The 21,474-nt window shown below is 41.2% G+C and overlaps 3 protein-coding genes across 3 annotated transcripts; 1 reads left to right on the top strand and 2 right to left on the bottom strand.

The window, feature by feature from the left end:
- LOC8056338 lies at positions 1,395-6,493 on the bottom strand. Its single transcript, XM_021452340.1, has 8 exons — positions 6,244-6,493; positions 5,847-6,011; positions 5,205-5,396; positions 4,395-4,473; positions 4,176-4,300; positions 3,915-3,996; positions 3,627-3,700; positions 1,395-3,074 (listed from the first exon to the last, which is right to left on the bottom strand). Coding segments are annotated over exons 1-7 (744 nt in total). The 5' UTR covers positions 6,343-6,493; the 3' UTR covers positions 1,395-3,074; positions 3,627-3,698.
- LOC8081755 (probable ADP-ribosylation factor GTPase-activating protein AGD5) lies at positions 10,906-15,579 on the top strand. Its single transcript, XM_002462982.2, has 11 exons — positions 10,906-11,183; positions 11,849-11,907; positions 12,317-12,407; positions 12,994-13,048; positions 13,146-13,236; positions 13,336-13,528; positions 13,736-13,976; positions 14,128-14,306; positions 14,410-14,655; positions 14,757-14,812; positions 14,959-15,579. Exons 1-11 carry the CDS (start codon positions 11,133-11,135, stop codon positions 15,116-15,118), a joined length of 1,422 nt encoding a protein of 473 aa, XP_002463027.1. The 5' UTR covers positions 10,906-11,132; the 3' UTR covers positions 15,119-15,579.
- LOC8056337 (protein FAR1-RELATED SEQUENCE 5) lies at positions 15,949-19,836 on the bottom strand. Its single transcript, XM_002460817.2, has 5 exons — positions 19,520-19,836; positions 17,000-19,424; positions 16,846-16,919; positions 16,566-16,666; positions 15,949-16,457 (listed from the first exon to the last, which is right to left on the bottom strand). The coding sequence occupies exons 1-3, from the start codon at positions 19,739-19,741 to the stop codon at positions 16,867-16,869; spliced, it is 2,700 nt and encodes an 899-aa protein (XP_002460862.1). The 5' UTR covers positions 19,742-19,836; the 3' UTR covers positions 15,949-16,457; positions 16,566-16,666; positions 16,846-16,866.

Below are 21,474 nucleotides of genomic sequence, written 5' to 3'. Positions count from 1 at the left end.
TAAAAGTTCAGAGGCATGAAGTTTATGCACTTAGTCTAATATGTAAACAAGGTATATCCAGAGAGTTATAACTTACGACATAAGAACGGTAACAAACATACATTAGCAGAGTTGTTTGAAAGCTTGTGTATCAAGGAATTTTATGGATATCAACTCAGCAGTGCATCACACTGTATTTGTTTGCCCTGAGGTTTCTTCAACGTGTCCAGAAGACACTTTTCCACATATCTCATCTCTGGCCTTTATGTATCAAGGAATTTTTTGGATGCTTGAACTTGTTAGCTTTATGGTAATAAAGCTGGGAAACCTTTTATTCAAAAAAAAAAATCTCATCTCTGGCCTTTGATCAATGTCAGGATTTAAGCAATGCACAATTATTTCTGTGATACTGTGAAGAAGCTCCATGTTTTCTGCTATTGCAATTTCTGGATCAACAAGCTGGATCACTTGATTATTTCTGTAAGCATCAAGAAAATCCTGGAGCAACCAATTACTGTCGGGAACTGGTTGCTTTCTCCTGGTAAAGAGTTCTAACAGCACAATTCCGAAACTGAAAATGTCAGATTTACTAGTTAACTCGCCAGTCTGCCGATACACTGGATCATATATCTCCTATCACCAATGACATGGGCGGTAGCTGGGGAAATCAATCTAGATAACCCAAAGCCTGAGATCGTTGCCTTCATTGGTTCGTAGAGAAGTATATTACCTGGATTAAGATCACCATGCAGAAGCTCATCATAGCATGACGAATGCATATAGACCACAAGCTATATCTGCAGCAATATTGACGTGCATCCAAACTGAGAGGCATCCTGTTGATGCCATGAAGAATGCCATCGAGGCTACCCTTGGATGTCGCAAAGTAAAAGATCAGAACAAGGATATCATTATCTAAGCAATAACCAATGAGCCTGAGAATGTTCTGATGACGGAGTTGAGCTTGAAAGGAAAGTTCTTTTACAATTACAAAATCATGTCCAACACTCTTTTGTTATTGATCTCGAAACTGCAACTGGACATTTATCATCGCCAAGATAGTGAATATATCCCCTGAAAGTTTCAAAATAGTTGCCTCTACTAATAATATTGCCACTTCTAAAAAGGCAACGGATCTAGTACAAACTCATCTCCCGTGCAAACTATGCAAACTCTAATCTGGACCACAGGATGTTGATCCAAGGGGACGCATGAGAGAGGTGGAAGGAGGGATTTGTAAAAGTGTGATTAAGAGCGGGCGGTTAAGTGCAAAATTACTCAATCTCTCCGCGCCCCTTGGATCAACATCCTGTAGTCCAGATTAGAGTTTGCATAGTTTGCACGGAAGATGAGTTTGCACTAGATCCATTGCCTTCTAAAAATTGGCCCCAGCTCCTCCCTTTTGAATAGCGTTGTAGCATCTCCAACAACTCCATAAATCAACTTGGTATTCTTATAAACTTGGCAAAAACACAAAAAAATCCTCTCCAACAACTCTCTAAATCAACTTGATATTTATTCCAACTTGCTAAACATCGTCGCCGCGCGCATATACATCCGCACTCCCTATCCGCGCGTATCGCTGCTGCAATCTCCCTCCGCTGCAAAAAGAACCCCTCATCAACTTCGTCATCCACTACAGGAACACCAACGGGCTGCAGCGAACTCGCAGAGACGGAGGCCTGCTGGCTTCTGAACTTGCCGAGCTTCACAGGAACACCAGCGGGCTGCAGCGAACTCGCAGAGGCGGAGGCGGTCGTCGTCCGCGAACTCGCAGAGACACACTGCGCAGTCGAATCCCGCCGGCGCCGACCACGGCGCCGTACAAGAACACCGGCAGCGCATCGATGAAGGACTGGTCGACACCGGCGTCGTGGAGGTGGAACAGCTGCTGGAGCTGTCCCTGGAACGTGGTGGCGTTCGCGTCGCCACCGTACGCGTCGCCGGGATCCCGCGGCGCCGGGCGGAGCAGGAACCGGACAAGGAGGTGCAGCAAGCGACCATGAGCGGAGGTGACCAAACGTCCAGACAGCACGGGGAGCAGCTGCGGCGTCGCGGTCGCATGCCCACGGGCCACCAGCTTTCCGGATGACGGCGGTGGCCGCGCGGACAAGGCCGCCGGGGACCAGGGGAAGAGCGGCCGCCGGAAGCGCCTTCCTGGAGGAAGGGGAAGAAGAAATAGACAATGACAAGTGGATTCCATTCCTCTAAGTGAGAATAGCAATTTGTTGGAGACACATCTTTTTTTCCCTTGCCAAATAAATTAGCAACTAGTTATAATCCAAGATTTAGCAAGTGAATTTTACAAAGTTGTTGGAGATGCTCTCTAGTTTTGGCGTTGTTAGTGTTGGAGAGACATTCCTGGTGGCTTTGCTGAAGATTTCCAAACTGCCTACTTTGTAACTGAAGCTAACTGAAGCGGCGCACGCACGCCCGATAAGATTTTGGCATGGGTACGCATCTTCTGCCTGCCACTGTACCGATGCTGCTCTTTCCAGATGTTGCCACACCGATTCAGTAATGACAGTCACACTGACAATAGAATGCACAGTTTTGTTACCCAATGCACAGTCCACCAAATTTCTAGTAGTAACAAAATACGGACAGAAATGACAGACAAAATTCACGGCGTCTCTATCTCTGTTAAGACCTTGTCACTTCATTATATTCTAGAAAAATAATTACGAGCAGGATGGGAGGGGAAAAGAAAGGCAAAAGGCACCCCCAACAGAATTAACCAATATCAGCAAAGCCAGGCCTAGGATGATTCAGAAACTTTCATCTTTCTCAGACGGCAATGCGGCATTATCATCTTCAATCAATTTTTCATCGTCCTCATTTAGAACAGTTTCATTCACCAGGGAGGGACTTTCAGCTGAATCAGTAACTGCAGGATTATCTGATCCTGATGCCGGGTCCATGGCTAGTATCTCATCACCGGCATCAAACAGTCCCTCTCTAACCAAGGCAGAATAGATGTCACGAACATTGATGTCTGGGTTTTGTAAGCTTGCCAGAAGTTCAGCCTCTTCAGCATTATCTGCTTTTGTTCTTTCACCCGCTGCTCCACCCATCCTGGTTGCCAAAGCTGGGTCCTGAGGTCATCATTAAGGTAGCATTGTTAGGGGATTCTCCGTAGTAATATTCATCAAATTGACATGGACTGTAAGCGAGGACCAACAGAACCTCAGAGTGAACATTCTAAAGCAACAACTGCAAAAGTAAGCTGCGCCAGAACTAGGTATGAATCAAATGATGCAAAAGGTAATCATGGCCATATTCAAGTAAAGAAGCTTTAAATTTTAGTTAGCAAAGAACTAAAGAAGTAAATAGTAAGAATGACCGTATTTTAGGACCTGGACTGGACTCCGAAAGTTGTCATAGCTATCGTTGAGGAAATGAAACAAAAAATGTAACAAATATTTATGGCTACTACAATTTTAAATACAAATTTAGGTACACACAATTCTACATGAGGAAAGAATCAGTCAGCTTTGCCATGTCAACTGGATGAAGACATGTGTGTTACTGCAAGAGGTTACCTTGGACTTAATAAAAAAATCCTTTTGCATTCACACAGAGAAATATAAAAAGGTGCAGAAGAAAAGCTACACAGAACAGTAGCATGAAAATGGTAGGACATTAACTGTGTTATGGTGTACTTCACTTGTGCTTGTATTCTCTACGGAAGCACCTCGTGCTGTAGTACTCGCATCATCCTCTGCAAGGAGTATGATATGGTAGAATAATAAAGAAAAGAAAACTCATCAGTTATCTGAACAAAATTATTAAATGGAACAAAGTTTATAACAAAACCAAAATTGCAAGAATAAAAAACGAGCCTATGATGATATAATTACTCAACAAGCCAAAGTAAAGCCATGCTTGAAAAAGCTATGTGCATTGGCAGAAACAGAAAAGGAGGAGACACATACAGAACTTGTAAGGATTAACAAGTGCAGCTTCCAACATTGCTCTAAATTCTCGTGAAGCAGATACTAGAGAGTCTGTTTCCCCCTGGATTACAAAATCAACAGATTTAATGCTCTGTAGAAAAACACATATTTCCTTATCTAGCTAAGAGATTAGATACCTTAGAACATGTCAAAATATTAGATGGCTCCATGAACAACTAATAACATAATAACTGGTGGTTTCAATGTGATCTAAATATTTCCATGTAATAAATCAACTACCTTTTCAAAACCTTGCTGCACTCCAAGCGTTTGAGATCCAAATAGATCATCAGGTCCAGAGTCTGAAGACTCCCCTTGAAACTCTCGCAACCAGCTGAAGTCATTAGTCATAGTTTGTGCATCATCTGTTTGAATAAATAAATAAACTCAAATGAATCTGTCCATAGAAAGAGAGAGACCTTTTCTGAAGAAAGAAAGAAAAAAAAAAATCAGTATTACCTGCCAAGCCACAGCTACTATCATGATTATACTCTTCAGAACCAATAATATGCGGGAGAGGACTGTATGTCGACATAGCCTTCAAGAGTCAAGAAGTGAACCCAAGTCAAAACATTAAACAAAAATCAAATGCTGACGAATTTCAGGGAAATTGAACGTGAAGACCTTAAGATAAGGTGCTAGAGGTTAGATGGACAATGGGGTACTGTCTAGCTGGACATCTGGGCTGGCGAGGCGCTTATTAGTTTCTAAGCAGGAGGCAATCTACAGGCCTAGGGAACCAATTTGCATAGCTAAACAATACCATTATCATATAATAGTTGCCAAATTTTGGTTGCGTGCACTAGATTTAGCATGCATTTACTTCCTGTCAAAAATATGGCAAAATTCAGTTCAAAATACCAAATAGTTCCATTTTCATGCCAAATCCATGGTAACGAAAGGGTCTGTTTCCCTATGTATGTTTTCCAAAATTTGGTCATGAAATTGATCACCCATGAATTGGCAAGAAAGTGAACTAACATGCCAAGGGAAATGGGATCTTGTCAAAATTTGGCAAAAAACTAAATGGATGTGAAACCCAGTCCACATGCACCAATTTGGGTAACCAACAACAAGTAGCTCTTGCTTTTTGGCTTTAAACCAAACAAGCACGAATTCATGACAAAATTTTACTATCCCAAATGTTGGCACAAAATAAACAGCTGCCAACAATCCTTTTGCAAGTAAAATCACCAATACTTATTGGACAACATCTCTCCAATAAATCTAGACTTTGTAGAAATCAATGAGCATACAACCAAATCTTACCCTGAAAACAGAGGTGGTCAATCGGCCTTTCTTTTGAAAGTGATCCTTACAGGAAGCAAGTCCTATATGTAATGCTTCTTTGTATCTTGGTAAGATATCACGTTCACAATCCTGAGCTCGCACTTGTGACTGAGTAGAACTTCGTATACTGTCTCTTGTTTTCAAGTTGATATGATCTTCATCAGAAACTTTCTGCAGTTGAAGCCATGAATGACCACTCAGCAACAATGGTTATTTTGTTCCTTGATGAGAAGTAAATACATTGCTTGCTGAAACTACGAAATAATTAACAGCTGGCCTAGGAAGCACGTGTGAGATCAAGCACAGTCAGACAGCATGAAACCAGTGGCAGATCAAGCATATATGGAGTGGTGTCAAGTGACACCAATGCGAAGATGTCATCAAGCTAAACCTGCTCGTGAGACATTATGAAGTATTTTGGTACTTCATGTTTGTGGTGACCCCAATGTTCATATGGTGACACCAACTCAATTTCTAAATCCCCCACTTAAAATGAACTAATCAATCCAGATAATCAATTGTGCAGCAAACAACAGACAATTGTGCAGCAACCATAATAACTATACTAAAAAGAGCAATCCAGATAATGACAATGCACAACAGATTGGAACCTCCACTTGCATGTTCAGTGAACCTTTTCCTGGTGAGGTTGTCGAAGGCTAGTACAGTAGTCTTCATGTCCAGCTCCAGCGCCCCGGCCTCCTCCAGCAGCCCATTCACCTCCGTCGCAGCCTCTTTAGCTCTCTCCTCCACCCTGTCAGAGAAATGCTGCAGCCACTTCAAGACCTGCAGTGTGAGAAGAGAAAAGCACACTGCACGTTACTTGTAGCCGGACGAAGGCACATCGGGGCTCGGGGGTGGGGTTTGATCCACAACACTCGAGCCTGAACAAGATCTCAGCGGTTTCAGCGGTGATTGACGGTTTTGCTGCTGATTCGAGCGAGTGGGCGCAGGGATCGGCCTCCGCGGTCGGCGGCAAGAATCGCAAGAGCAGGGCGTGGCTTAACAGGTACTGTACCTGGTTTTGGATTCCGACGTGCTTGGCTACATAGTTAGAGCCGCCACCGCAGCTGCGGCGGGTTTCTCTTTCTCCTGCCCAGCGACCCTGCGCCTCCATGCGACCATGCCCCTCCCTCAGTCCCTCACTCCCACCGCACTGTGCTCTTCCTCTCGCCACACGCTCCTCCAGCGGACTTCGCACCAGAAATGGGGAGAAAATCCTGGAGGCTGGAAGAGCTTTGCGGTCGCGATTTGAGAACCCGCTTTGTTAGCTGAGAGGCGTCTTTATACTGATGAAGGAAACGTCTTTATACTTACTCTCGAACTAATAGTTTAGTTGGCTGGACTAAACTTTAGATCACTTTAGGTTATTTATGTAGTCTAATAATCTAATGATTTTTTATGAATTTGGCTAAACTTTAGAGCACCTATTTAAAGTCTCGAGAGATAATATAGTCTAAAGTTTAGTGAGAAAGCTGTCGTATATGGTTTCTCTCTACGCTTTGCTGTCCGGCTACCCCTGCTATGGGGCTCTTTGCTTGCAACCAAAGGACAAGAACGTGACTCGATCACGAGTAATCTATATGTAGCAATATTTTTTTTACTATTCACTTACAACAGAAACGTAGGTTAATTCCATTAGTTTTTTACGTTGTAGAGACTTATTATTTTCAGTCACAACCTTTATTGCAAGTCAGAGAAATATTCTAACCTACAGCTTCAGCGTTAGAAGATTATCTAACGGTCATGAAGTACGAAAGATTTCTAAAAGAAAAAAATACAGATAAAAACATTCCGAGAGCCTAAAAGGTGATGCTTGTCATGCTGTGAAGATCCAAGTCGAAAATACCTTACCTTTGGCATACATTTTTTCATTCTGTAGTACGCGTTTAAATTTTTGTTATCTTTATATTTTTTTCTTATTAGCACGTACGGTCATAGTCTCACTGACCTAATATACGTCTCTATCTATGTGGGCTATTGCCTCTAGGGTCAACGATAACTGCGATTTGCATGGAGATTGGGGTCCATGTATTCAGGTCTTGTTTAGTTCAGCTCAAAAACTAAAAAGTTTTCAAGATTTCTCGTCACATCGAATCTTACGACACATGCATGAAGCATTAAATATAGACGAAAATAAAAACTAATTACACAGTTTGTCTGTAAATCGCGAGACGAATCTTTTGACCCTAGTTCGTCTATGATTGAACAATATTTGCCACAAACAAACGAAAGTGATACAATAGTAAAATTTAAAATTTTTTCACATCTAAATAAGGCCAGACGGCCACATTGCAATTGTGGTCGTGCTATTCTTTTTATGTCGACGCATATAGGGCCAATAAAGAAAGTTAATACGAAAAGGAGTGGTTGACTTGAGGGGTATCATGACGCTGCTAACTGTGGTAACATAATAAGTGTGAGGCGGAGTGCCATTCTAGCCAGCCACACAATCTGCGCCCTCCTGTCATTTTTGTAATTTAATTATTTAGCCATCGTTCATGTTATCATTTTCCCAGTTTGCAAGTGGGTACCAGTACCACCGCGGCTAAAAGATATAGATGTGTTGGCTTATATGCTACTCGCTTCGTTCTAAATTATAAATTTTGATTTTCTAGTTCCTTTCTAGATATATAGATTTTATTATGTATTTAGATAACACTATGTCTAGATATATAATTAAAATAATGTATATACAAAGATTTAAAACTCTTAAAATTTGAACGGAGAAAATACTTCGTAAAATATAGGATTACTACCTTGGGTGAGTTGTACCAAAATCAATTTTCTTAGGACAAGGCTGTTATATAAGAAACTCAAAATAGGACAACCCTTCAACATTGCATGAAGAAGAAGACCTCATGCAGGTACATCTATTGTTATGCATCTATTTAGAAAAAATAATATATATAGATATATAGCAAAATTGATAAACTAAAAAAGTTAAAGCGACTTATAATTTAGAATGGAAGAAGTACATCGCAACACGCAAAAAATGTTAAACTATAAACCGCTAAAGCTTAATAATATCTCATATATGTTAGGTTTTAGCCCGCTACTAAAGTGATCCCGCAAATAGCACATGTAGCTAGCTTTCGTCTAGATGTTTTTAATTGATTTTTAAATAGTTTTTTATTTTTTATTGTAATTGTCTTCTCTTCTGCGCCTACACCATATCCATCGCCATGAATTTTACATACTAACGCCAACAGCTTAATGGACTATTGTCGTCCCCTTCCCCTCTTATTTTTTTTCTCACTCCTATCTTGTGACGATGCCTAAATATTCATCAGTTATAAATTTGTAATTCTAGTTGATTTCAACACCCTCATCTATTTCTATACTTGAATATGTATTGGATCTTTATTTTTAATAGTTCTAGACCATCAGAATCTAGATATATATAGGATCAATGTGCTATGTTTGGTATGGCTTGCCCCTATGGAGAGATCGAAGTACAACTACAAAAATTAACACCCTCATAAAGGCTTGGTTCCATTACTATTCACCAAAAAATAACTTCTACTCTCAAAGTGTTTGATATGGCTCCTCCGGTTCTTCCACAAAAGCTGCTGCTAAAGTTGCAGCCAGAACCATACCAAATATGCTCTTAGCTTTTATCATTTGAGAGTGAAATAAGAGATGACTTTTTAACTTCATTTACAGTAATACTTGACTTTTATTTTTGTGTTTTCCAACATATGAAAGTCAAATTACCACTTTATTTTCTAATTTTCAATTATGAAGTTAGATATTTTCTCATTGTAATTTATTTGGGTATGTTTTTCCTTCCCAAATCACTTGGTGACCAGACTATTAATTTTAATAGTTTTTGTTTAAATTTGGCATTTACTAATTGTGTGGATCAAATTGTTATTTTTTTACATGGAATCTACTCTTCATTAATGTTTAGTACACATGTGTTCTTTGGCTAAGTCGTTAGATTGTCATAAAATATAATGTTGTAACTTTTTTCCTTTTCTCAATGAATGAATGTGATAATTTGTAAACCCTCTCAATGCATATGGTGGCTTCTTTTAATAATAGAAGATAGATAGATATTTGGTTAAAGATGTTCACATATTCAAAATTAGAATCATGTACATAGGACCCTATGAATCCTATAGGGTAATCTCGCCTAGATTACTGATGTTATGAAAATGATGACATATGGAGTTAGATCATTTGGTATTGTTAGATACTTAGATACTAATAGGATCAGGGATGGCAATGAGTACCCAAAATGTGACAAAAAGCTACCTGATGGATTTTACTCGATAAAGAGGTGGGTATGAGAAAATATTTTTCATCAGCAGCAAAGCTAATAGGCAGAAATCTCTATACATAAGTAGAATGGTGTGTTGGTACAGAAACATACTACCCACCTCGTGTATGCGCCGCAGATATTTTATATTCATCTTAGCAACACCTATGTCTCCATTAAATATACATATGTCCAATATATTTATGACTATTGAATTACTGATTAGTGAAAATTGTTGCTGTGTTATAATTTTTTACGGAGTATCTTTATTCACAAAAAGTTGACAATATATGATATTAATAGTACAATGTATTTATGTTTTTTTTATTTGTAGCAGGTTTGCATTTAGATACGGGTTATCTATCGGGTATTTTTACCCGCACAGCTACGGGTATGTCCGTATGTGTAAATTCTTTTACATGTGTATGGGTACATGTATTTTAGTGGATAGAAATTGATGTGGATATGACACTAACCAATGAGCATACGCCGTTGACATCTCTAATTAGGACTCAGATCGGGCTTATAACAACCCTACCAAAATAGGGCAATTTCTCTTCGCTACTACTAGTAAAGAAATATCAATGTCTGTGAAAGTGTTGATGATTTATTGGGATCTAGCTAGGGCTGGATATCAAGCCAGCTCGGCTCGTTAGTGGCTCGGCTCGTTATAGCTCGGCTCGTTATGACTCGGCTCGTTATAGCTCGTTATATAAACGAGCTAGAAGGCTGGCTCGGCTCGGCTCGGCTCGTTATTGAGCTCGAGCAGCTCGTTTGGCTCGCGAGCCAAATCATAAAAACATAGTACAAATAGACTATGAATTTATAAAAGTAATTGAACAACAAATACATTACATGCATACTTAAAATAAACTAAACAAAGTACTTGCTTTAACAATTCAACAAACAAACTAGAGTTTTGTCCAGCCAGTCCACTACGATCATGACGGTAACTACATGATAGTCATACTTAAGCATATAGCCAAGTCAATTTTAGTTGCTAACATGATAATTGACTGGCTCGTTATGGCTCGCGAGCAGCTCACGAGCTGGCTCGTTATAAAACGAGCTGGCTCATTATAAAACGAGCTGGCTCATTATAAAACGAGTCGAGCTCGAACCGAGCTATTAACGAGCGAGTCGAGCGAGCTAGCGAGTTACGAGTTTTTTGTCCAGCCTTAGATCTAGCTCCAAACGTTATACGGAGTAGTATAAAAAAAAAAGACAGTGTGTGCGGAGCAAAAATATCCAGGCTTATAATCGTGGTTAGGCCAGCAAACCCTCACACCACCGTCATTGTCAAACCACAGAAATAAATTACTCCGCCCATAAATAAAACGAGAAAAAAAAAGATAAACAAAACAAGAAATTCAGAGGGAGAGCGAGCGAGAAGAAGGTCAAGCCGCGAAGAGAAGAGACGCACGGCACAGATAGATCCCTCTCCCCCTGTTTCTCCCTTTCTCTCTCCTCGACCCTCCCGACGCGGCAAAGCAAAACACACAGGGAGGAGGAGAGGAGGGAGAAAGGAAAGAGGAGGAGGCCGAAATCCCCTCCCCCTCCCCCAAATCCTTGCCCAATAATCTCTCAATCAGGGGGGGTCCTAGGGCTGATCAGGTCGGAGGATTCGGCGGGCGGGCGCAGCCATGAACGAGAAGGCGTCCGTTTCCAAGGAGCTCAACGCCAAGCACAAGAAGGTCCGGTTGCTGATTCCTGCTCCTTTGTCCTTCTCCGAGTTTTTCTTAGATCGGGGCCGCGCGCTGCTGCTGCTTCGGTTGATAGGAGGAATGAGGGGCAAGCCGTTTTTTGTTGTGCGGTTAATTGTCCTGTTCTGAGTCGAGGATTCGGGATCTGCGGTTGTGCCGGCTCTTTGATTTCCCGTGCGCCTTTGCGCTGACTTCTGTGATTGCTTTGTGATTCCGTTAGTGAGTTGATGCGAGGTGGCAGATCCGAGCTCTGCTCCGTTCCGTTCTGCTAAGGGCCATGTGGGAACCAAGGAGCTGACTTACTGTTGGCGATGTTTAGTGCTTTGATGAATTCATCCGACCTATAAAGAATTACGATTCAGCGGACCGATTCCCGAATTTCCTAATCAGCATGGTCTTGGACTTTTACAGATTTCTTTTCTCTTGTTGTGTACATAAGAAAGGAAAAACAATTTCTGGCTCGCTTTTGTTTAGTTCACAGAACAGGTAAACTCACTAGCTGTCTTAGATGTCAAGCCTAAAATTCGCCAGTTTGTCAACACACTTTGCGGTATCATGCGGTGTTTATGTTGTTTCGCATCGTTCACCTATGCATGTTGGCCTTTTCTGAGACCTTTATCCCTTTTTTTAAAACTAATTGCATTTTCTTGTTCCAGATATTGGAAAGTCTTCTTCGGCTTCCTGAGAATAGAGAATGTGCGGACTGCAAGTCGAAGTGAGTGGAACTGTGCCATTTGGTTGTTTCAAACATGGAAAATGGTAAATTAGACATAGCTAGATGTCAAATAGCTGTGTTACAAGTGCCACGAGTTGTTTGAGGACATGACAGTTTGATACTTTATACAGAGGGAGCGCTATTTTATGTCTCAAAACATCTATAATTTGTTTAGGGATATATGTTACATGTACAATAGACCTTTGGTTTCAGGAGAAGGGCCTTAATGGACTTTTATGTCAGCTGAAAGGAGTTCAATGGAGTTGGTGGTTTGTAGTTTTAGTTTTATCCTAGGCCCCTAGTGAACGTTGCAAAGCCTCCTTGACTGCTTTCCATTCCATGTCATTGGGTAGATACTTCTGCTTACAACTCTTGTTTATGCTGACACTCCTGTCTGACCATATTGCAGGGGTCCTCGATGGGCAAGTGTAAATCTAGGGATCTTTATATGTATGACATGTTCTGGAATTCATAGAAGCCTGGGGGTGCACATATCTAAGGTCAGTGACTGGCCCTGGCTGAGCTTCACCGTTTTTTCGAACTCAGTATCACCGCTACTAGAGACATTTTATTATTCTTATTATTCATAGATGTCCTCACTGAATTAATTTGAAGCCGCAAGTCCGCAACACTAATGTCTGACATAGGGTAATCTGCATTTGTGGACAATTTGCTAGCTCTTGACCTGTTGTTTATAGCTTCAAATGTTTACACTTTAAGTGTGTACTATGTTGCCTACATTAACTCGCTGACATCACAGCAATCATGTATCAGTACAGCATTATCCGATATTGGTAATTAGCTTAAATGCTTAACTATACTTATCATGCAAGAACCTTAGCATTTAGTTGTGCTTATGTTTGTTTTTGTTGGTTACATTGCTTCTATCATTGCTTATTGCATTTGAGTTTGTTTGATTTTTTGGATAACAAATTGCTTGTGAAAGCCAGATAGAAGACAACAGTCCTTTTGATGCCTTAACAAAACATGTTTTTGCTTTCTTTCATTTGTATTGGTTATTATACATACCATGTTACCAAATAATCTCCCACTTTTGCTCTTTTACTAAAGCATTTTCTTACACAGGTAAGATCTGCAACCCTGGATACATGGCTGCCAGAGCAAGTTGCATTTATTCAATGTATGAATTACTATCTGGTGTGAAACTTGAAGGATATTTTTAGTTGTATAAAACCATGATGGCATTTTTCATGATGATTGTATTCATCTTCTTGCAGCAATGGGAAACGAAAAAGCAAATAGCTATTGGGAAGCAGAGCTGCCTCCTAACTATGATAGGGTTGGGATAGAGAATTTCATCCGTGCAAAGTATGTTTCTTTCCAGATCTTTCAGTACCTTGAACTTGAATATATCATTCTTTATTCTTATCCTCCTTACACGTGACATATACTGTGTCTGAAATGTAGATATGAGGACAAGAGATGGGTACCGAGGAATGGAACATCACGACCTACCTCCGGTGTTCGAGATGAGAAGAGCCAAGAGTCTCTGGCTAGTGCTAATAGGAGTGGACATGGTCATAGATCTTCATTTGAGCAAAACCGTGTTACAGCTCTTCCGAGCAAAGTTGCACCTGTAGCTTCAAGGATACCCTCTCAGGTAATCCTTCACCACCAAAACTTTCCTAAGCAACAATCAATCTGTCAATGTGTGGCGGATGTGTCTTCAGGCATAGTTCTTTTGAAATTTTAGCTCTTGTTCTTTTAAGTCAGACTGAGTAATCCACATTACAGAATTCTTAATTATGAATCACTTTAACACATCAATGTAACCCCTTCTAATCTGTCATGATTGCATGGGAAGCAGGCATCACCTCAGCCCCCAAAGGTAGAACCACCAGTTCCTAAGGTGGTTTCACCTCCTCAGCCACAGAAATCTCCTGCCAAAGTTGAGGCAACACCCCCTAAAGTTGAGAAGCCATCAGTTGCGCCGCCTCCTAAAGTCGATTATGCTACCGATCTCTTTAACATGTTATCAATGGATGGAACAACAGAGAAAGAGTCAGAGTCATCTTCAAATGATGATAATGCCTGGGATGGATTCCAGTGTGAGTTCTTGTGATGTGACTATTTGATTGATGAGTTATTCTATTTACGTGGGCACTTTATTGTGTCTCTCTCACTTTCTTGGATCTTAGTACAATATTTATGGATTTCCATGTCACTTTTTTTTACTGTGGAATATTCAAAATTGTTCAGCTGCACAACCAGTACCTAGCTCAGAGAAAAAAGATTCTGCCAAACCGGCAGAAAGCAAGACCCAGTCAACATCCGGAATAGAAGACCTATTTAAAGACTCACCAGCTCTGTCAATATCCTCAGCTCCAGCTGTTTCCCAAGTAAATGCGAAGAATGATATCATGAGTTTGTTTGAGAAGGTGAGCACCAACATTCCTTTTAGAACATTGTTCTTGAAAAATGGCTCTACATAATAGAAAGGGCACATCTATGGCCTATCTAAGAAATAGCTATGTTTTGCAGTCCAATATGGTATCGCCTTTCGCTGCCCATCAACAGCAGCTGGCGTTTATGTCTCAGCAGCAAGCTCTTCTAATGGCTGCTCTTAAAGCTGGAAATGCACCACAAATGATTCCAGGGAATGCCAATCAGCTAAATGCTAATGGTTCTAATCCCCCTCTTGGAACCTTGCCTTTCCAAAACTGGACAAATCTTGGTTATCAAAATCCTGGGTTGACTCCAGCAGCAGCACAGAATGGTGCCACCAAGGTAAAGAGACTTGAATACGTTATATGTATTTTTTTGGCACAATAATATCTGAATAATATTTTACCACGTGTTATATATTTCTTTGTTTTACTGTTTGACAGGTTGCGAACAACAATCAGGACTTTTCTTCTGGTACCTTTGGTTTTGGCACACCTGGGTAAGCTATACTGTCTGCTAGTTGCAGAATGCGGTCGTTGGAATTTCATGCTGCACCAAATTGGATTTGTAAACAAAATTTAGATGTGTATTGAACTCAGTAGTTGATCATATGTCCATTTTGCTGACATGTCTTGTTGATTGCAGGGTGTACAACACTAGTTCAGCTGTCCCAGCAAATGGGGCCACGGCAGCAGGTGCTAGCAACAACGGCACTGCATCAACTGCATCTTCTAATCTCCCCTCACAATCTGGCAAAGATTACGATTTTTCCTCGTTAACTCAAGGATTTTTCACCAAACGATGAGTGCCTAATGAGCTTGGAAACCAAACAGACCACCGGGTCATGTTGGACGAGGCATATTGATTTAGGGAGCACAATGGGGCTTGCATGCTTATTTTGAGGCAGCTTTTCTTATGGTGGATATATATAATAGTTATTACATGACCTTGTAGCTGTCGGACAATAAGAGTGGAAATATGCCGCAAAATAGCTCATGTTGTTTCTACAAGTGAAGGATTCCTTGCCGGTTATGTCAACGGCTTTTACTCGAGGACTACACCTTGTCAGTTATACAAGTCTAATGCAGCCTTTTCATTATCTTGGTCGTGACTTAGCTGCGTTGCCGATACTGGTTACAGATTGTTTTGTATTGTACTGTACAACGACGATTGGATTTTTATTTGTTTCCACATTTGTGTATTGTTGAGACTCAGGCGACCTCTTCATGGCATTGAATTAAGCGTACTCTTCCAACATTTCATATATACTTGCCACTATTAAAACAATTTTTATCAGGCATCTCTTGGAAAAAATACAGAGTTCATTTTTTTTATTTTTTGCCTAAATGTTTTGTTGAAACGATTCTTCAACAGGTACCCCACAGAAATGGCGTATTCGATTATTCCACAAGATTCTAGTGGATTTGGAACAAATTATGTCGGTGTTTCATAAACATTTTTTTCTAAAAAAAGGGTATAGTTGATGTTTTATTGAATGTCTCCACACATGTATAGAGTATTAAATATTAAATAGACTAATTATGAAACTAATACATAGATTGAGACTAATTTGTGACACGAATTTTTAAGCCTACTGACAACTTAATCTATAATTGTTATAGTAAAAATATGTGCTAACGATAAATTAATTAAATTTAATAAATTTGTCTCGCGGATTACTAATAGAATCTGCAATTTTTTTATTAGAATCCAAATACTCTATACAACACCCCGTAACATCCGACGTGAGTACGTGACACATCTTGAACTTTAGTTCTTATGTCCAAACACCCTCACGTCCTCATTCTCATTTCCCGAATTCATGTGCCTCTCACGTACAAAATCTGTATATTACAGAGCTGGGATGACAAGGCTACTGAACCAGCATGCACAGTACAGCACGCGTTAAAAACACAGCAGCTCGCTTTGGTTAAGCTCGGCAGCATCACCTTGTTAAACTGGCAACACGCGTAGTCCCTCAAATTACCAGGAACATCCTGTGCACAATCACCAGGCTGGAAAACCAGGTGATGTGATGTGACCTCATGAAAGATCCTTTCCCAGCAAGTATATACAGTTGTGCTGGCGGAGGGAAAAATGACTCTTTCTTTTGGTGAAAAGCTATGGTAGAAACAATATCAGGCCTGCAATGTTGCGTAGTTTCGCAGGGAGGTAAGCTTTTGTTGTGTTATATCTCTGAGATTACTTCCTAAGGACAACTAAATGGATCTCCAGCAATTGTAAAAGTCTACCTGCCAAAGACCTGTGAAATAGGCGTGCCAGTGTATTTGCAGCTCTGCAGTTAATGTGAAGTCACCAACAGATTAGTAGAACATCCATTATGTCATTTTGCCTGCCTAAAAAGACTTGGTCAGAAAATGAAGAAAACAATATCTTCTGGCAGAAGGTCAAGTAATAGAGTAACGAGTAAATGATGCAGCCATACAAGCATGCTTTCATTGCGAAACATTAAAATGACAAATCATGTTGTGCGTGGCGAGACAGAAATAACTTTGTTCTGTAGTGCAGTACCATCCAAACAGTAGGTGCCAGTCAGCGGTAATCCAATGTGCCAGCACCCAATGTGAACGGAAATGTTAGAGAGCCTGCAATGCACAAAATGCGCTTATTGGGTGGCAACAAGAAGTATTTAAAATGGAAAGAAAATCAATACTTCAACACATACCATCAGTGGAGCCATTAAGAAAATTAGTATGACTGTGAATGCCTTCAGAAACAATATTGTCAACTGAATTTTGAGTTCGGTCACAATTAGCACCAATAAGGTCAGCTATGCCAGGGGGCCTGGTTTGAATAACTTGCTCTATTTGATCCATCAGTATGTTTGAGTGGTTTTCCATATATGCAAATGATTCAGCAGAAGTTGCAGCCCTAGCAGCTGCTATACTGAACATCCGACACAGAAAATTATAACGTTTTATGTGAGCAGAATCAGGATCACCATCAAATGAGAAAGCACAACCGCCATTTGAGGATCCTGATTTGGCATCCTTCCTCCACCTTTTCACGATGTACTGAATAGGAAGGTCCTTGATATTCCTCGTGTCAAGTACCTTCAGCATATGGCGACATGGGATGCCAATAAATTGAAACGTCTTACAAGTACAATTCATCATGGAATTGACTGAATCAAATTTAACAAAGTGATCTCTTGGTTTGTCCTCGACACTTATTCTATACTCGAAAATTGTGCCCATCTCACCACAGATGTAGAGCATGCAATCCATGTATAATTCAAATTCCCTCTCAAACATTTTAAAGGCAGAAGGTGTATATACAGTGGCAGCTTGCCTTAACATTCGCATAGAAGGTGGCTTCTTCGTACTCTGATTAGCATTCACATCAGCCTCCAGCTCTGCAGATCGACGATCACACAACAGTCTTTCAAACTGCTCAAAGAAGTTCAAAAGGTCACATTCCAAGGATAGATGTTCCTTCAGCTCACTTGTCAAACTTTCCTTTTGCTGGACGCTTTTCATATCAGCATAAAATGCATCGCGGCCATATGCCAGTGCCCATTTCTCCTTTATTGAGAACAAATCTGCTAGCCATTGATTATCTTCTAGGTCATACTTTTCCAACATTTCCTTCCATGCTGTCACAAACTCATCTTCATCCTCACAATCAAATAGGCATCTCTTGAAGTTGCATTCTAGAGTTTTTGAACCATGGAAAGCTTGACTCAGCTGCTGCAGAGCATTTTGGTAAATTTGCCACACACAATAACGATGGGCCGTAGCAGGCAACGTGGCCGCAACAGCTTCACTTAAGGCAACAGATCTATCAGTTAACAATGTCTTGGGATGTGTTCCATTCATTGCCATCTTGAAAGTATCTAATAACCATTTGAAAGCTTCTTTACTTTCATCATAGATAATTGCAGCACCAAAGATTACTGTCTGCTTATGATGATTCACACCCGTAAACAAAGCAAATGGCCTATCATAGCCTTGCAATGCATATCCTGAATCAAAACATACTACGTCACCGAAATGAAAAAAGTCCACAATAGATTTTGAATCTGCCCAGAAAAAATTCGTGAAGTTCCCATCCTCATCAGATTTTACAGCATAGAAGAATGAAGGGTTATCATGTTGCGCCTTTTGCAGGTACTCTAGTGTAGCACCAACATCACCTGAGTGTGGAGTCTTTGTACACTTGTATCTTTTGCAACTTCTACGTTCTAGGGAATTTAGAGTGGCACTTCCATTAATCAGATTTTGCGTGTGAACAGAATTATCGGGTGATCTATCTGCCTGATCAACTCCATCATCTTGATCATTTTCTGTACTCCCAGATGCCATGACAAGATCAGAAGCTGCTGCAGCCCCAAGCTGGTGATTGTGGCAGGTAACAAATTCTGTGACTTGATATTTGCCGTTAGTTCCAAGCCTGATGACCATACATGCCGGACAGCCAGTCCGCGTTTCTGGTCGAGGGTTCTTTACTCTTTTCGCTCCTCTTTTCTTCTCACGGAACCCTTCTTTTGAACAAACAAACATTCTTCTGGTTATAACATTCTCGGTATTCACCGTCATGCTAGCCCTACGCACGCTGAACCCAATTTTCCCCGCATACATGCTGTAAAATTCATATGCCTCATCTTCATTCTCAAATTCTGGTGTACTCACAGTATCATCTGCCAGATTTTCTCTCGCAGCCCGTGCTTTGCGCCTGATTTCCTTTGCTTTCAGCATGTGAACTGTAGATGCCGTTGCCAGCTGATGGTTGTGATTCGGCACAAACTCTGTCAAACGGTACTTGCCATTAGCAGTGAGTCTAATGGTCAAGCTTGCTGGGCATCCAATTCGTGTTTCAGGACGCGGACACTTGGCTTCCTTTGCTCCCTTCTTCTTCTCCCGGAAACCCTCTCTCGAGCACACAAAGGTTCTCCTAGTGATTATGTTCTTTGATGTCGTCCAAAGCGTTGACCTTCGGACAAAGAAGCCCACCTTTTCCGCATATGCATTGTAGAACTCATACGCATCACTCTCTCCATCGAACAGCATATTCACCTTGGGCAACATCTTCTCGTCACAGCTATCGATCGCAGGGTTAACATCTGCTGCAGCCACATCCGCCATAGCATCCTGCCCATCAAGAAACAGCATAAGGACAGACTGCAACAAGGCATTGTTCCTCACTGACAGAAAGGAGTTGAAATCGGCGACGTCAGAGAGCGAACCACATTTTGCTGCGGAAGCAGCAGCGGGACTGGCACATGAGGAGGCCAAGGTGCACAAGGGCGCAGGAGTACTACATGACCGGGCCAAGACTGCTGCGCCAGCCTCGGGTCTATGGCAGGACTTCCTGTGGCATTAACAGGCATGAGAGTCTGCAGCAGAGGAGGCCCCGTCGCAGGACTCGGAGTAACTTGTGGATCCTTCTCCCCAGATGCTGATGGCATCGGGGGTGTCTTCACCGGCGGAGCCAAGGCCCGGCCACCCTGGGCAGCTGGCCGGGCTCCCACGGTACAGCAGAGGCGGGAGGGGAGAGGGAGGTGCGTACGCAGGGTCGCCGGCCGGTGCGCGGATGACGGAGGCGAGGGCGCGAGGCGACTGGCGAGAGGCGGGAGGGGGAGCCGCCGACGCCGCCACCGAGCCTGGGACTGTCCCTCCGTCGTTGGACGCCGCCGACGCGCGGAGGATCCGACCCCTGGGATCGAGCCTGAGCGCGAGTTGGGGAAGGAGAAGATCTGCGCTGAGGGACCGAGCCTGAGCGGCGCTGCGAGGAAGAAGCGTCTGCGAGGAGCCGGCGGACGGCGGTGCACTAAATAAAAGCCCACCAATTTTTTTCTCTTTTCTTTTTCATTTCTTTTTTTAGCAACTTCCATTTTTTGTTCTTTCTAACATCTTTTGACAAATTAGCACCTCTATAGTCAATATCTATATATTCAAAATAATATATGTTACGGATCATACTAGTATCTTCAGGGTCCAGTCATATAACATTGTGACATAGTGATTTCTTTAAAATATTTTTTAAAATACAAACCCTATTAGAAAAAATTATGAAAATTTTCCCTCACACCTTTCCGATAAAAAAATAAAGGAGATAGATAAGGACTTATGTATTCATTTTCTCTTTCTCAATTGCTCTCTAGTCTCTTCTTTATTTATTCGGTTTAAGATCAAAATTGTAATGTCTACTACATCACAAAACTGTTAATGGATTAGAAATCCTTAAGCATGCTCATATATTCATTTGTTCTTTCTCAATTGCTCTCCACTCTTTTCTCTATTTATTTGGTTTAAGATCAAAATTGTAATGTCTACTACATCGCAAAACTCTTAAGAGATTAGGAACGCTTAAGCATGCTTAAACTTAGTCACTAAGTCACTTCTCACTTAGCACTTAACCCCTCTTATAATCTTGTTTAATATGATATTACGTATAGGCTTTATAAAATTTTTGGCTCTGCCACTAGTTGTCTTAAACTCCTAATTTTTTTTGAGTGATTTGGACGACTTCAACACGGAAACCAAGTCCTCTAGGGCCAATTCAGAGTTCGAGACATGAGATGGAGCACCTGCCGTCACTGAACCCATAGAAAAAAGGATGCTCGATTGGATTAGGCCTTGGTTTAGATACACCCAAAAACTCAAAACTTTACAAGATTTCCCGTCACATCGAATCTTGCGGCACATGCATGAAGTATTAAATATAGATAAATAACTAATTGCACAGTTTACCTGTAAATCACGAGACAAATCTTTTAAGCCTAGTTACTCTATAATTAGACAATGTTTGTCAAATAAAAATGAAAATACTATAGTGCCAAAATCCAAAAACTTTTTACATCTAAACAAGGCCTTAGTGTCACGCCACCGATGGAGGAGTGGAAATGGGATGTGATTGCTCATCGGGGAACAAGCAAGTTAGGGTTTCTTACCAAAGGAAAAAAATGAATTCTGGATCTAAAGTCCACGAACCTAATACCAGTAGTAAAATAGTGGGGCAATTAATACAACTAATATGATTGGAAGAGCTCACTCGGAGAGGCTGGTGTCAGCGGCGGCGTCAGGCGACGGCGATGATGGTGTGTCATATTCTGACGGATGGACCAACCCCGTCGTTGGGCTAGACTTAAGAAAACAAGGCTAGAAAAAATTCGATGGGTTGGACCAGCATGACGGAGTT

This window comes from Sorghum bicolor, chromosome 2, assembly GCF_000003195.3.
Source record: "Sorghum bicolor cultivar BTx623 chromosome 2, Sorghum_bicolor_NCBIv3, whole genome shotgun sequence".
Taxonomy (NCBI): Eukaryota; Viridiplantae; Streptophyta; class Magnoliopsida; order Poales; family Poaceae; genus Sorghum; species Sorghum bicolor.
The sequence above is the reverse complement of the archived record's forward strand: the minus strand, read 5'-3'. Positions and strand labels throughout refer to the sequence as shown.

What these genes read in the sequence shown, in the direction of transcription:
- LOC8056338 (XM_021452340.1), bottom strand. Translation starts at nt 6,342, where the DNA reads ATGGAGGCGCAGGGTCGCTGGGCAGGAGAAAGAGAAACCCGCCGCAGC. An exon ending in GGAAAAGGTTCACTGAACAT is followed by an intron (nt 5,397 to 5,846) that starts GCAAGTGGAGGT and finishes CTTCAACTGCAG; the next exon opens with AAAGTTTCTGATGAAGATCA. An exon ending in TGACCACCTCTGTTTTCAGG is followed by an intron (nt 4,474 to 5,204) that starts GTAAGATTTGGT and finishes TGACTCTTGAAG; the next exon opens with GCTATGTCGACATACAGTCC.
- LOC8081755 (XM_002462982.2), top strand. Translation starts at nt 11,133, where the DNA reads ATGAACGAGAAGGCGTCCGTTTCCAAGGAGCTCAACGCCAAGCACAAG. An exon ending in GCAAGTTGCATTTATTCAAT is followed by an intron (nt 13,049 to 13,145) that starts GTATGAATTACT and finishes ATCTTCTTGCAG; the next exon opens with CAATGGGAAACGAAAAAGCA. An exon ending in CACAGAATGGTGCCACCAAG is followed by an intron (nt 14,656 to 14,756) that starts GTAAAGAGACTT and finishes ACTGTTTGACAG; the next exon opens with GTTGCGAACAACAATCAGGA.
- LOC8056337 (XM_002460817.2), bottom strand. Translation starts at nt 19,741, where the DNA reads ATGCCATCAGCATCTGGGGAGAAGGATCCACAAGTTACTCCGAGTCCT. An exon ending in TGCTTCCGCAGCAAAATGTG is followed by an intron (nt 19,425 to 19,519) that starts GTTCGCTCTCTG and finishes CTTGATGGGCAG; the next exon opens with GATGCTATGGCGGATGTGGC. An exon ending in TCTTAATGGCTCCACTGATG is followed by an intron (nt 16,920 to 16,999) that starts GTATGTGTTGAA and finishes TGTGCATTGCAG; the next exon opens with GCTCTCTAACATTTCCGTTC.